The sequence below is a fragment of the Emydura macquarii genome, unplaced genomic scaffold (genome assembly GCF_026122565.2).
Source record: "Emydura macquarii macquarii isolate MOO-44397 ecotype Brisbane River unplaced genomic scaffold, CSIRO-AGI_Emac_v2 contig_2948, whole genome shotgun sequence".
Taxonomy (NCBI): Eukaryota; Metazoa; Chordata; order Testudines; family Chelidae; genus Emydura; species Emydura macquarii.
Genome location: NW_027133085.1, coordinates 476,082 through 489,535, shown reverse-complemented (window position 1 = coordinate 489,535; position 13,454 = coordinate 476,082). Strand labels below are relative to the sequence as shown.

At 45.3% G+C, this 13,454-nt stretch overlaps 1 protein-coding gene across 1 annotated transcript in view; it reads right to left on the bottom strand.

Annotated features, from left to right (window-relative positions):
* GABBR2 (gamma-aminobutyric acid type B receptor subunit 2) overlaps window positions 1-13,454 on the bottom strand; it is a 761,509-nt gene that overhangs the window by 368,399 nt on the left and 379,656 nt on the right. Inside the window, exons 6-7 of the mRNA XM_067569912.1 lie at window positions 5,260-5,451; window positions 2,447-2,683 (exon numbers count right to left, since the gene is read on the bottom strand). Of these exons, the coding sequence (XP_067426013.1) occupies window positions 2,447-2,683; window positions 5,260-5,451 (429 nt within the window). The remainder of the gene's footprint in view (window positions 1-2,446; window positions 2,684-5,259; window positions 5,452-13,454) is intronic.

Here is a 13,454-nt window from a genome sequence, read left to right as displayed (position 1 = left end):
TGGTGATCTTAATTCACCATGCGGTAGCATTACAAGATGGCTCTGTTGAGTCCTATATGCAGCCCACAGATCCAATGGAGGCCATTGTATTGGGAATGGCATCAGTTGGCACATCCATGGTTGTTTGAACCATTCTTACATCAATTGGTTGTACTGAGATCTCAATTTTGTACTCAGTGTTGGCCCACATCTGATGGGGGAGGAGTGGTGCACAGAAAAGGCACTTTTCTGCAGGTCATCTTCCTAATCGCTTGAGAATGGTGTAGCGATGGGTGACAGTGGAGCTCCAGTGCTGTGTGTTCCGGTAAAACGTCAGCAAGTGTAGTGCAGAGGGTACAGTGCTGTCCTCTACTTCCAACCATTGTTGTTGGTGGGTGGTGCTTCAGTACCGTCGGTCCTGGCGTGGTTGACTCAGTTGGTACGGTAGGCGGTGCCTGTTAACTCTCTCTGACTTTGCTTGGTGCCGTCTCGATCAGTGCCGGTGCTGTCAGTACTGATGATGGGGGCATATGTGCCGTGGCAGGTGCTGTTTTCGCCGGAGTCAATGGTGCCATGGAGGCAGAATCAGACTTGTGTCTTGGCTCTGTTGCTTTCTGTTGGGGCTTGGCTGAGGTACCGATGCAGACGGTGCCAGAAGTGCCCGGAGTTCGAAGGGGCTCACTTGTGAAGTGGTTGGCACTGACGGCAGTAACCTTGCCAGAGGCAACTTCTTTTTAGGCGCATCTCTATATGGCGAGGTTGGGGCTCTTTTCATTATTTGGTGGAGAATGGAGCCATGTCTTTGTCATGTTTCCCTGTGGACTCTCAGGGTTTTTTTTATCCCAGGTTGGAGGCCAGTCTGAGGGATTTTTCCATTAGTATGAGCTTCAGGTGAAGGTCTCTATGTTGCCTAGCTCTGGCCTTTAAGTTCATGCAGTGGATACACTTTTGTGAGTTGTGCCCTTCCCTGAGACACCTAACACAGAGAGTGGCCATCTGAGATGGGTATTGCATCTCGACAGGAACCACATCTTTTAGAGCCTGAGGAATCAGGCATTATTGAATAATTTCTCCTTCATAGAAGGGAAACTACCTAGAAAGAAAGAAAAAACAAACCAAAAAAATGTAAACTAAGTACTTAATAAGTTACTCTAAAACTAACTTATTCTGACTAAACTACTAGTGTTATATTAATGTCTATACTAATTAAAACTATTTTTCTAGGTCTCTTATGACACTGCTGCAGAGCTCTGTTTCAGTCTGGGGATGACTGAGAAGGAACTGAGGTGGCCTGGTTGCGCATGTGACAGATGAAGCACCCACGCTGCTGCAATATGATCAGCACTCATACGCAACTCGGACGGACACTGCTGCTGAAAACTCTGAGTGATGGTGCTAGGACACACTGACACCTGAAGTGGAGCACACACAGGGAGATTACTTGAACAACTTAGTCACATCCACTAATTTTGAAATTTCTAAAATAAATGTATCAAATTGTTATGGGATTGATTTTGCAGATTAATGGTTTTGTTATCCTCCAAGAGTTTAGGACTTTTTCTCTTAATAGGTTCAGTATTTTACAAGACATGAAAGATAGATTTATGTAGTAATTCTGCGCACAGATGCAAAGATGCAACTCATGTTGAGTACTTCTCTTGCGGTTTCCCCATTTTCCCCACCAAGGTCGATACTACATGTGCTTTTCCCCAATCTTTCACAAGCTCCTTGGTTTGCACTAGGTTTCCAATATGGTCAATAATTCAGTTAGGTCCATCAGTAACAAACTACTCAGTGCCGGGGTACTATTACTCATGAGTGAAGCAGCTTGCAGGACTTAGTCCTAAGTCTTTTGATACTTCCTTTAGCACCCTATGATGCATATCCTAACATACTAATGTATATGTTTGAATTTTCCAAAACTTGCACATACCTGCTTTTTATCAACGTCTATTTCACTTTTTTACTATGGAGAGAAACAGGTATCATATATGAATCATATCCTGTAGCACACTGAGACACAAGACCATATTTTCTGTAAGAAGAAACTGGCACGAAAGCTGAAACACTTGAATGCTTACCTAGTTACATATCAAACATAAATTATGTATCAGGGATTAGATTCTCAGTGGCAGAAGATTCATCTTTCTTTGGAGTGGTACTCCTGTGGCTACAGTGCCAGCTCTACAACCTGTATCTGACAGCAGTGCAGCACAAAGATACTGCTGTGCACCAAGACCCCAATTCAGCTGAGCACATGCTTCAGTGCTCTGCTAAACTGGTACAAGGAAGGTCTGGTCCATGTTTTCCTTTCTGTTCAATAAGTAAGGAGGACAGAAACCTCCCAAACACAAGATTTGCACTTACACTCCTGCCTTTATTTTTCAAAACTATTTTACAAAATGTAATGTAAATACTTCAGATACTGACTTAAAAATATTGTGAATAACAGCAGGTTAGGACTTACCGTTACACCAAAGAAGTTTGTTTCATTCATTGCATCCAGAAAAATTTTGCCAAGTTTGTGGTTTGTGTAGTTAAAATCCTCAATTTTTTGATGTTTGTTTGTAGTGTTGAGATATTTCATTGCCCGCTGCAGTGTTTTGGCAATCACCCATATTCCATCATAGGCATAACCATGAAATTTACTGGACTGTCCATCTCCCCGTTTGTCATTATATTCCTTTTCATACTGCTGTGGAGTCTGTGGAGAAGGATAAAACTTTACAACATTGCTCAGGACTCCACAGAATCTTCATTTTTAAGAGTCCCATTTTAGAATCTTGCTAAGCTATTGACCTCAGTGATGGCTTGTTGCAATGAGTTCCAGAATGGCAGCATTTTGCACCCAATCTGCACAGGTGTGAAAGACTACATAGGGAAAAGACAGTGCAGAATCAGACCCATTTATTCACAGGCTGGGAATTTATGCATTGTATTTTATACTAGAAAAAATACACACAACACATTTCAAAGTATTATAAGAAGCAGCTAGAAAAGACAAAGAATCTTCAAAAATCATACATGTGGTTATCTAAAATCTAGGGCTCATCCAATCCTGTGAACCACAGAGAGCTAGTGAGGTTAACAATTTGCAGGATCAGACTTTACCGAATATAAATAATATACACAGCTATGGAAGAAAATAAAATAAAATTAAATTAAAGGTTTCCAATTATCTATCTGCCCACATAGTATCTAATACTGTGGATTATAATTTGGGAATTTTGTATAAGACTTGTGCTTTACTGCCTTAGAGGTGTGTACATGTGTCTGACTGTAGGAAAAACCCAAGAATGAAGACAACAGGGAGAAGGATTTTATCTATATATCCCGGTTCAGAAGAGAAAAAACGATATATTTGTTTTGAAATAGCATCCTGGAGGAGGATAATCATATCAACTGCTCTACAAGTGCAAATAAGTAAATAAGGATGATAATTAAAAAGAAATGAACTGACATTGTTTAATCAGAATGTTAAAGTATTTAACATTTTTTCAGTAAGCATCCATGTCAAAAAGTGACTCTAGAAAAATATGGGCACCTCTGATTAAAAAAAGTGTTTGGAAATCCCTGGTAATTGCCAGCATCAGCCCTAGGTATAGGTCTAATAATAGGCGCTTTCTATGGCACCTCACTGTAGGGAGCACCAAAAAACAGGGTCTGGTTGACTTCTGTGTCTTGCAGTTACTTATAATAATATTGGTGCGCTCTTAACTCAGCCTCACCTCCTGAGGAAGGCTAGTAAACAGCAGCACTGCTCATTCTGCCTTTAGCGGCAGGCTACCTGCCTCGTAGCTGTGCCAGCAGCAGCAGCGATTTCCTCCACATCTGGGCACATAGAAAATCTTTGTAGAAAGTAGAACAGTCTTCAGGTACACACCAGAACGTTGGGAGGGGGTGGGGGTGCAAATGAAATGAGTCAGGGAAGGAGCAGAGAGAGACCTGGAAAAGGGACAGGAAAGTGAGAGGACAAAATAGGGAGGAAGTGGACCACACAGGGAAACTTTAGTGTGGGAGGAGGAGGGCAGAGAGATGGACATAAATTGGTGACAAAAGAGACTGGGAACGGTAGATGAAACTTGGGGAAACCTAGGGAAGGATGTGGAGCAACCAGAGATTGGTGCTAGGAACTCTGAGGATCCCTGTGCCTCCTAGACATTCATCCCCAGCATCGAGGGGCTGGAGGGGTGAGCCTGCCCTAAAAATCCCAGCGAAGTCTCATGCATGCAGGGTCTGCAAGGTGATGAGGAAAGGGATGGGGGCTTGAGGGAAAAGAAAGTATTGGGGGTTTATTCATAGACAGAGTGAGATAAAATGAGGCCAGGTGGAGAAAAGAGAATGAGGGTTACAGAAAAACACGGCAGATGAAGAGGATTGTTGTGGAGTATATGGGGTGGGAAATGAGGGAGTACTTAGTGCTTGCTGTACTATGACTTTTTCTGTTGGTAGTTATTAGTCCCTTTCTTTCCTGGTCACTAAATTCACCCAAACAGGGGAGAGAACAACAGGGGGGGGGGCAAGCAGAGGCATGCCCCCTCACCCGAATAATCAGCAGGGACAAAGAACTCCTCTGGCCCCGGCGGGGTCATGGGGGTAGAACAAGCTCCTCCGGCTCATGGTGCCGTAGCAGAAGTGGACAGCTCCTCCAGTCCCGGGGTAGAGGTGCCATTTTAGGAGGCGGAGGGGATGGGACACCTGCCCCGAGTTTCATACCATAGGTCTGCTCACAGTGCACACTCAACCCAGGCAGAGCTCTTAGCCACACCACTGGGCACTGTGAGCAGTCAGAGCCCTCCTCCAGGAGCCAGCATTCTCCACAGCTCATCCACCTGGCCCCTTTTTCTGCCTCCACCAATCAGCAGCTGAGATGATATGGAGTGACAATCCTCCTAACCAATAATAATGGGGCAGTGAGCAGAGCCTCCTGGGGTAGGGCAGGCAAGGAAGGGGTCTACGAAGGTGGGAGCACAGGGTACCTACCCCACGGTGATGTGGGTGGGGGGGAGCACAGGTCCCCAGTGGGGCCACGAGGAGAGAGTGAGCTTCTCTGGCCCTGTGCCAGGGCGGGAGCACAGAACGTGCCCCTCCAAAAGGGGTCAAATTTTTATTCTTGTGCATGCCACTGACCCAAAGACACAAAATGTTAAAAAAGCAACCTTACAATGCCCCTTTCTGTAGTTATCAAATTTTAAATAATTGACAGGCAAAACAGTATGTACAGTAATGGGAATATTTTTGAATGCTACAAAAGCAGTTGAAAGAAAGAAAGATACTAACCCGTCCTGATATGGTCTTTATCACTTTTGAACTGAGAGGTTCAAAATCCACTCCAATGTAACCTTCCATGGCAGTAAGAAGGTTTTTGCTGAGACAGTGTGAAGAATTAATCCAAGATTCCCACCAGGAACTTTCATACCACCCAGGAATGATCCATTGATATTTACTGCCATACATCTCCTCATCATATGCCTACAATAATAGTAAATAATAATAATAAAGTCAGTAGACATTGAACAGTTTCCTGGTCAAAACTATTACAACATCAGAAATAAAAGATCCCCTGTTTAAGTTTCTACATAACGAATTTACTGCATAATTAAAGGATGCAAAAATATTTTAACTAAGTTATTTTCTAACAATGCAGATTTCTCTCTTTTTTGTTTCAAAAATGACGTACATGAAGACAGTATTTAATAGCATATAATAACTCAAAAGCTGTTCAAAACCAATTTAATTAGAAGCAGAAGAACAAAAAAGTACTTGGTATCTAAAAACAGGAGGGGAGGGTGGGGCAAACATGACTAAGGAAAGTGCAGCAATTCCATAAGAAATCCTCTTTAATGTGCCTTTCAACTTCAGTCTAAGAACAGTGGAAACAAATGAGTATGTGTGCACAGGCACAAACATGTATTGCTAGTGTGAAACATCTATATTAAACACCATCATTACATTATTTTTCCTTAGGTAAAGCACACAATTTCAATTAATGACATAATATGAGAACTGAATGTCACCTTCTGCTGCAACATTGACACTAAAATCTTATCAACTGCTGAACAAACATCCAAAACTGAAACAAGAATTAGGGAAAGAATATAACCAAAAAACCATCGGCCTGTAATCCGGAAGACAAATTCACGTTGCAAATCTTCAGAAACATTAACTAAATGCTTGTTTTTTTGTGAAGCATGGATCAATGGTAAACTTTGTGGCATGGCTAATAAATTTAAGAGAGATTCTTTTAAAATAATAAATGAATTGATATTGAAATATACTTTTTAAAACATTGAGCACAGCCCATAAAACCCACAGATACTGGCATGATGGGAGTCTTATTCTATCTACACAAAACACACAGAGCAGAAGTATCCACAATATTTTATTTTTCAGACATGTATGGTAACATGCATGAAAATTTGTTTTCCATGCAAGAGAGGAATTCGTTATGGATGAATAAAGGAATCCTGAACTTTTATACTGTGAAGGAAAAAAGTCTTCTTTATCTAGCATAAAATCTGTAAATCTTTCCTAAGGATTCTCTCTCCTTGATGCTGCTGGATATCTTAAGAACATAAGAAATAAGAATGGCCATACTGGGTCAGACCAATGGTTCATGTAGCCCCAAAGCCTGTCTTCTGACAGTGCCCAGTGCCGGGTGCTTCAGAGGGAATGAACAGAACAGATACTTATCAAGTGATCCAATCCTGTCACCCATTTCCAGCTTCTGGCAAACAGCAATCCCTGCCCATCTGGCTAATAGCCACTGATGGACCGATACTCCATGAACTTATCTAGTTCTTTTTTGAACCTCGTTATAGTTTTGGCCTTCACAACACCCTCTGGCAAGGAGTTCCACAGGTTGACTGTATGTTGTATGACAAAATATTTTCTTTTGTTCACTTTAAACCTGCAGCCTATTAACTTCATTTGATGACCCCTAGTTTTTGTGTTATGAGGAGTAAATAACACTTCCTTATTTATTTTCTCCATCCTAGTCATAGACTTCTATCATATCCCCCCTTAGTCGTCTCTTTTCCAAGATGAAAAGTTCTAGTCTTATAAATTTCTCCTTGTGATAGGGTGTAGCAGCACCGCACTGGGATAGCAAAGGTTGAGGACTCACTGCAGGCTAAAGAAGCCATGGCCTCCTCCACTCCCCACATTTGCTGGGCATGCTCAGCTGGGAAGAGAGGTATAAAAGCCAGTCACCCAGCTCAGTTGGGGTGGATGGTTGACCAGGGAGGAAGCATGCTGCTGGCTCTCTCCAGGTGACTGCTGCTGATGCCAGGGGCAGAGACAGACACCACTGAGCCCCAACAGGAGCCCAGGTTGCCAGGCAAGCCCTGAAGAGAGACCAAGCTGTTATAGGTCACATGGATGGGTGACCACACAGATACTGGAAGACTGTGGAATGCTGCTGAGGATGACAGGGTAGAAAGTAGCCCAGGGGGCCCAAGAAGTGTAAGAGGGGGAGCAACAGAGTCACTGTCAGCATGTTTCAGTGGAGCCCTGCTGATGTGGTGACCAACACCCTTGACACCAACAGGGCCCTGGGCTGGGGTTCAGATGAGCAGGGTGGGCCTGAGCCCCCCTATCCTGGGCACCACATCCTGACAGGTGGTGCCCCACTACCCCAATGGGCTGTTAGGCCATGCAGTCCCAATGCAGGTGGCTGCACTATTGACTCTGGCCATTAGACCACAATGCCCTGACGCAGAGGGCCGCACTATAGACACTGCCCATTCGGCCCCGCTGTGTTACTGACTCTGGCTATTAGGCCATTTGACCCTGATGACAGGGCCACCCTGCCAAATTGGACCTCCCTGCTGCCGGCCCAGAAGAGGACTGGACCAAGGAGGCATAAACACACAACCTTTTCCCCTCCTCCCCGCGTACGTGACACAACACCGATGCTGGGGCATAGCAGCCCTGCGACACGCCTCATATGGAAGCTTTTCTATATTCCTAATTTTTGTTGCCTTTTTCTGTACCTTTTCCAATTCCAATATATCTTTTTTGAGATGGGCAACCAGATCTGCATGCAGTATTCAAGATGTGGACATACCATGAATTTATATAGTGGCATTATGATATTTTCTGTCTTATTATCTATCCCTTTCCTAATGATTCCCAACATTCTGTTAGCTTTTTTGACTGCCACTGAACACTGAGTGGATGTTTTCAGAGAACTATCCACAATGACTCAAAGATCTCTTTCTTTAGTGGTAACAGATAATTTAGACCCCATCATTTTATATGTATAGTTGGAATTATGTTTTCCAGTGTGCATTACTTTGCATTTATCAACACTGAATTTCAGCTGCTATTTTGTTGCCCAGTCACGCACTTCCTGTAGACCAGGGGTGGGGAATCTTTTTTCTGGCAAGGGCCTGATGGTGGCCCTGGCGGCGGGGGGGAATTCGGTGGGAATTGGGCGGTGGCGCGGTTTCACGGCAGCGGGGGGAAATTCGGCGGCGGCGCGGTTTCACGGCGGCGGGGGGGGATTCGTGGGGGGGGGGGGGCAGTGCCCGCCGCCGAAAGGGGGTGAACGGCGGCAGGGTTTCGGTGGCGGGCACTGCCCCCCCCCCGGAACCCTGCCGCTGTGAAACTGCGCCGCCACCGAATTACCGCCGAACTGCCGCCCCCCCCCCCCCCGCCGCCAGGGCCGGACCAAATGATTTCGCGGGCCATATACGGCCCAAGGGCCGGACGTTCCCCACCCCTGCTGTAGACATTTCAGTTCCCTTCAAATAGTAATTTTCATGTTTCTTTACCTCCTCACAAATATGGGATATCAGAGATGCAAGGCATATAAAGGAGCTAAAACAGATGCACAAGTCTTTTAGAAGTATATGGTACAACCCTAAAACACTTAAATGTAGACCCTTCTAGTGGACTTTCATAAAATATGAAAAAGAAAGATTCTTACAAATATTCATTTTTTCACCTGAATCGTCCTTAGAGAGAGCAGACTAGGAGTAGAAGAGGGAATTAGCCAGGATATGAATATGAGCCCTACTGCTTATTCAGAAATACATTCCATATGAAAAATACTCCAAAGAGGATCTGAAAAAGGTCCTGGGGATATCTGAAGATAGGATGGACATGTTAAAGCAAGAAATAGAAACATGGACAATGCTCAAATGAGGTTAATGACCAGATATAGGAAGAATGTTTGAGTTGGGTTTTATGCCTGCCTGGACTATTACAGTGTTGCCAACTCTTAGGAATTTACAGTGAGGAAGGCAATTTTGTTTGCCCCAGCTGCAGGAACTCGGCTCAGATTAACACAGATATACAATATATATTGTGCTGCTTGATGGAGCAGAGGGCCTTCAGCTTCCCCCAGAACCCCAAAATACCAATTTTTTGTGTGTTCCACAGCTGTATCTCAATTAAATTATGCATCCCCATAGTCCCACATCAATTCTGTGCCTCTCCAGACCCACAGCAATTAATTCTGTGCCTTCAGCCTGACAGAAATTCTGCCCACTCCACCACATATCTGCATCTTGCTGCACTACACTCCTCTGCTCCTCCTATAGCTGTAGAAGTTCATTATCCTCTCACCAAGCCTGGGGCAAGTGCAGCTCCAGGAGTTCTTTACCCTATCCCTCCAAATCTTGGGGGAGGACAGCTCCAAGGGCTTTTTTTCCACTTGTACACTAGGGTAGTACAAAACAGGGTGCATTGGCCAGATAAAGCTAGGTTTACAGCTGCACTGCGTCATCAGAGCAGTACAAAGCAGCCATTGCTTAATCATAAATTTCCCTATTTGGCCAGCCCCCTGGGCTTACCGGCTTCCCAGTTGCCCAGCTCCCCAGGTTACTTGCTTGGTGGGGAAGTTAGTGGGTTCCTGGGTAACTGACTGGGGAACCAGAGACACAGCATGAACATTTTTGAAAAATTCTATTTAATTTCTTCCAAATCAGAATTTTTCAAAAATGTCCATTTTGTGAAAAAATTCACTTTTTTGGAATTATTATTTTTCTCCAGAAATACAATTTTTTGTGGGACAGAAATTCTGGTTCCTGGACAGCTCTACTCTTGACACATATTCCAGTCAGGCACCTCACACCACAGATTCATTATAACCAACAGAATTGTTGCATACAAATTGGCTATTGAAGAAGGGGAATTACTGGTTGAGTTAACTGATATCTTAGTGGCCATTGAACTGATCCTTTCTATAGCCTATACAATAATTGTGCCTCATTACAATTAGATACAATTGTTTTTAATGACTAGGCATAATTACTAATTTCTTCCAATATAGGTTATGTGTAAGATTTCAATTAATTTTAACTATACAGAAAGTTTGAAGAGTCAGTTATTCCATCAGTACGATCATTTGGGACTCAGGAATGACTGACAGATATGAAATGTCTTAAAAGGACAAGCTTTTAATTAATTTTAACTCAGATCTATAAAGAGATTTACTTGTAAGTTCTCAGAAAATGTATTCAGTACTCACAGAGTGTGGAATGTTTGGGAAAGATATGTTATATTTTTCTTATGTTACAAAGAACTTGAATCCATGTGTTAAATGCAAAATGGAACTCAACCTTAACTATGGAATCATTCCCAAGCTTCCATAATATGTGTTTTCAATTTTACCTTGTTTTTTCATTTGTGGAATGCCTTTAAATTAGTCAAAACAATGAAAATTCATAAAAACCATAAAGTTAAGGCCACATTTTACACTGATAATCCCATATTTATCTTCATCCATCCAATGAAAGTGTGTTCCAGATATAAAAACAAATAAAATCTTACTTCGCATTATGGGGAGCATTGTTAAGTTGCTGCTGCATTACAAAACTGTCATCTGATTTACCTGTGTTCTCTTGGGTTTGTTGCCTCAGATAATGGGACTATAATGGCATCTATAAACCCCATACTGAGCATAGACAGAAAGTGGAGGAGACCTTCTCCTGTTTACAGGCAAGCAGCTTGACCACATTCACATGCAGCTGCCAGAGCTGCCAATCATGGAGGCTGGCACCCACAGCTGCAGCCAGGAGTCTGAAGCAGACTGCTAGGCTTAATTAGAGATGAAAGTTCAAGAGCTGGTCTGACTGGGGGCAAATTAAGGAAGGCCAGTCAGGAGCTGCAAAGACTGCTCAAAAGACCATACCAGAGCCAGTGACAGGGACAAATATATCAAATACCATTAGGGCTTTGTCTGAAAGCCTCATTTTGCATACTGTCTTATTTAAATTGTTCTTGATGGTTTAACTAAAGCAGAGTGAGAAAAGTATACCGCACAGTCCACAAACAACATTCACTGTAATGGCTCCTTTACAACAGCCATACAAGACACTATGAAAATAGCAGAAAGAACAGAGACACCAAGAAAAATGAAAGGGAAATGCAAGCCAACATGAGACTCTGCCTGTTATCAGTCACAGAGTGTGTTGCTTTCAGAAAAACAGATCTGGGCACTGGGGAGTGTAAAAACATTAAAGAGCTGAATCACCACATCCACAGTAAGCAAACTTAAAAGAACCTCAAAAAGGTAGTTAAAATACGTATAAGGATCAATAAGTGGGTTAGGAGCCTAAGTCCCATTGACTTTTCATAAAATGTAGGCTTTCAAGTGCCTACATCACTTATGAAAGTGGACTTTGCTGTGTAGGTCTTTATGGAGCCCTAGGCATAACAGAGTGATCTAGAGCAGCGAAACCCCGCCGCAAGTCCTGGCCCGCTGCCGCCGCGAAACCCCCCCGCCGCCAAAAGTCCCGGCCCGCCGCAAGTCCTGGCCCGCCGCCGCTGTGAAACCCCGCCGCAGCCGAATGTCCCCCCACTTTTTTTCCTGAGTGGTACTCGGGTAAGGACTGTCCGGTCAAGTGGTACTTGACCTGACTGTACCTGACCCGAGTGGTACTCGGGGAAAAAAAAGGTTGAGAACCGCTGATTTAGAGTAAGCCTTCTCAAACCAAGAAAGCACATTCCTGACCAGAGAGGATGGTACAAAAACACACAGATCTCTCAAGTAACTACATAAATATATTCCTGAGATGGTACAAGAACAAACTAACCCCTCCTAAAGATAAATAGGGGTGACAGAATAATGGATAAGGAAGTTTTGTTTGAAGCAGCAGATGCAAGATATAAGGGTAGTAACTAACAACCTCTGGAGTCTAATATGTAACTTGTTTATATCGATGTATAAAAGGGGAAGTCATCAGTGGGGTATCTTTATATTGGCTTGGGGACAACATCTTCTTATGTTGACTGAGACTTTACCTTGTAACAGACATACATGGGTTAACGTCCCTATAAGCGTGTTGTCTCCGTGGGAGGCCACAGCGGCTTCCTACAGACAGGGAATAGCTCGCGCTTGGCGAGTGAGTAGTCTTAGCAATCCACCCCTAGGCAGGGTGAGCACCCAGTCTACCGCTCAGGCCCCCAATCTGGGGCGAGCGAACAAGGAGTCAATTGCTCCAACCCGTAGGCAGGGTGAGCAGTGAGCGAGGCAACAGCTTCCGGAGCGGTCAGGAGAGAGATTCTCCTGGGGTGGCTAGGGAAAAGGGGAAGGGGAGGGGGACGCAGGCCCACCCGTCTCCACTGCGTCCCAGCCCAAGGCCCTAGTAGTGGCAGAAGCGGCTGCCACTGTGTTGGCGGGGCTCCCACCACAACACACCGACTATATTGCGGCTTCAGCCACAGGCAGTGGCTGTCCCTGGGCTACTTCCTCCCCTCTGACCCCAGTACCTGCCTCCTCCGTGCTGGGAGGATAGTCCGCCTGGGGTAGCGCCGTCAGTCCCTCTTCGTCAACCGGGGGTAAAGCGGGAAGCTCCTCTTCAGGGGGCAGCTCCTCAAGGTCGTTGCCGGTTGGGAGAGGCTCAGCCTCTGGCAGCTCCTCCAGGTCCTGCCCCACCTCAGGGAGGGGCTCAGCGGCTGGCAGTTCCTCCAGATCCGGCCCGGCCTCCAGGGGTGCCCGCCACTCGGGTTGCTCCAGGGTCTCAGCCCAGTTGGGTGGTTCCGGAGCACGGGCCCAGGCTCGGGGTCAGGGTAGCTCGGCCCAGTCGTCCTGGCCGGGTTGCCTGGTCCAACTCCGCGAAGGCCCTAACCAGTCCCCAGACCCAGGTAGGGCTGGGGTTCGGCGGCGGCTCGGCTCTGGCCTAGGCCTCTGCGGGCAGGGCCGCACGTCTGTCTCTGGCAGCAGTCTAGGGCCTACTGAGCTCAGGGGCCTGGCTTTTATACTTCCCCTTCCTGTTGGGGCTCCACCCTGCTGCCGCCGATTGGATTGGCGGGGCGGTCCTATCACGGTCCAGGTCCCTTGTTGCCAGGCAGACTCCGTGGCAGGATGTGAGGTGGTCCAATCAGGGCGCTCGCGCCCTTCCTTGGGCTCTGGCTCCAGGGGAGGCCACAGCGGCTTCCTACAGTCCCCCTGGCTTGTTGGACAGGGAGCTAGTACCATGTTTTGCTGACAACAAACCTGGCCGAGCGCCTTTGCCACCAAACAG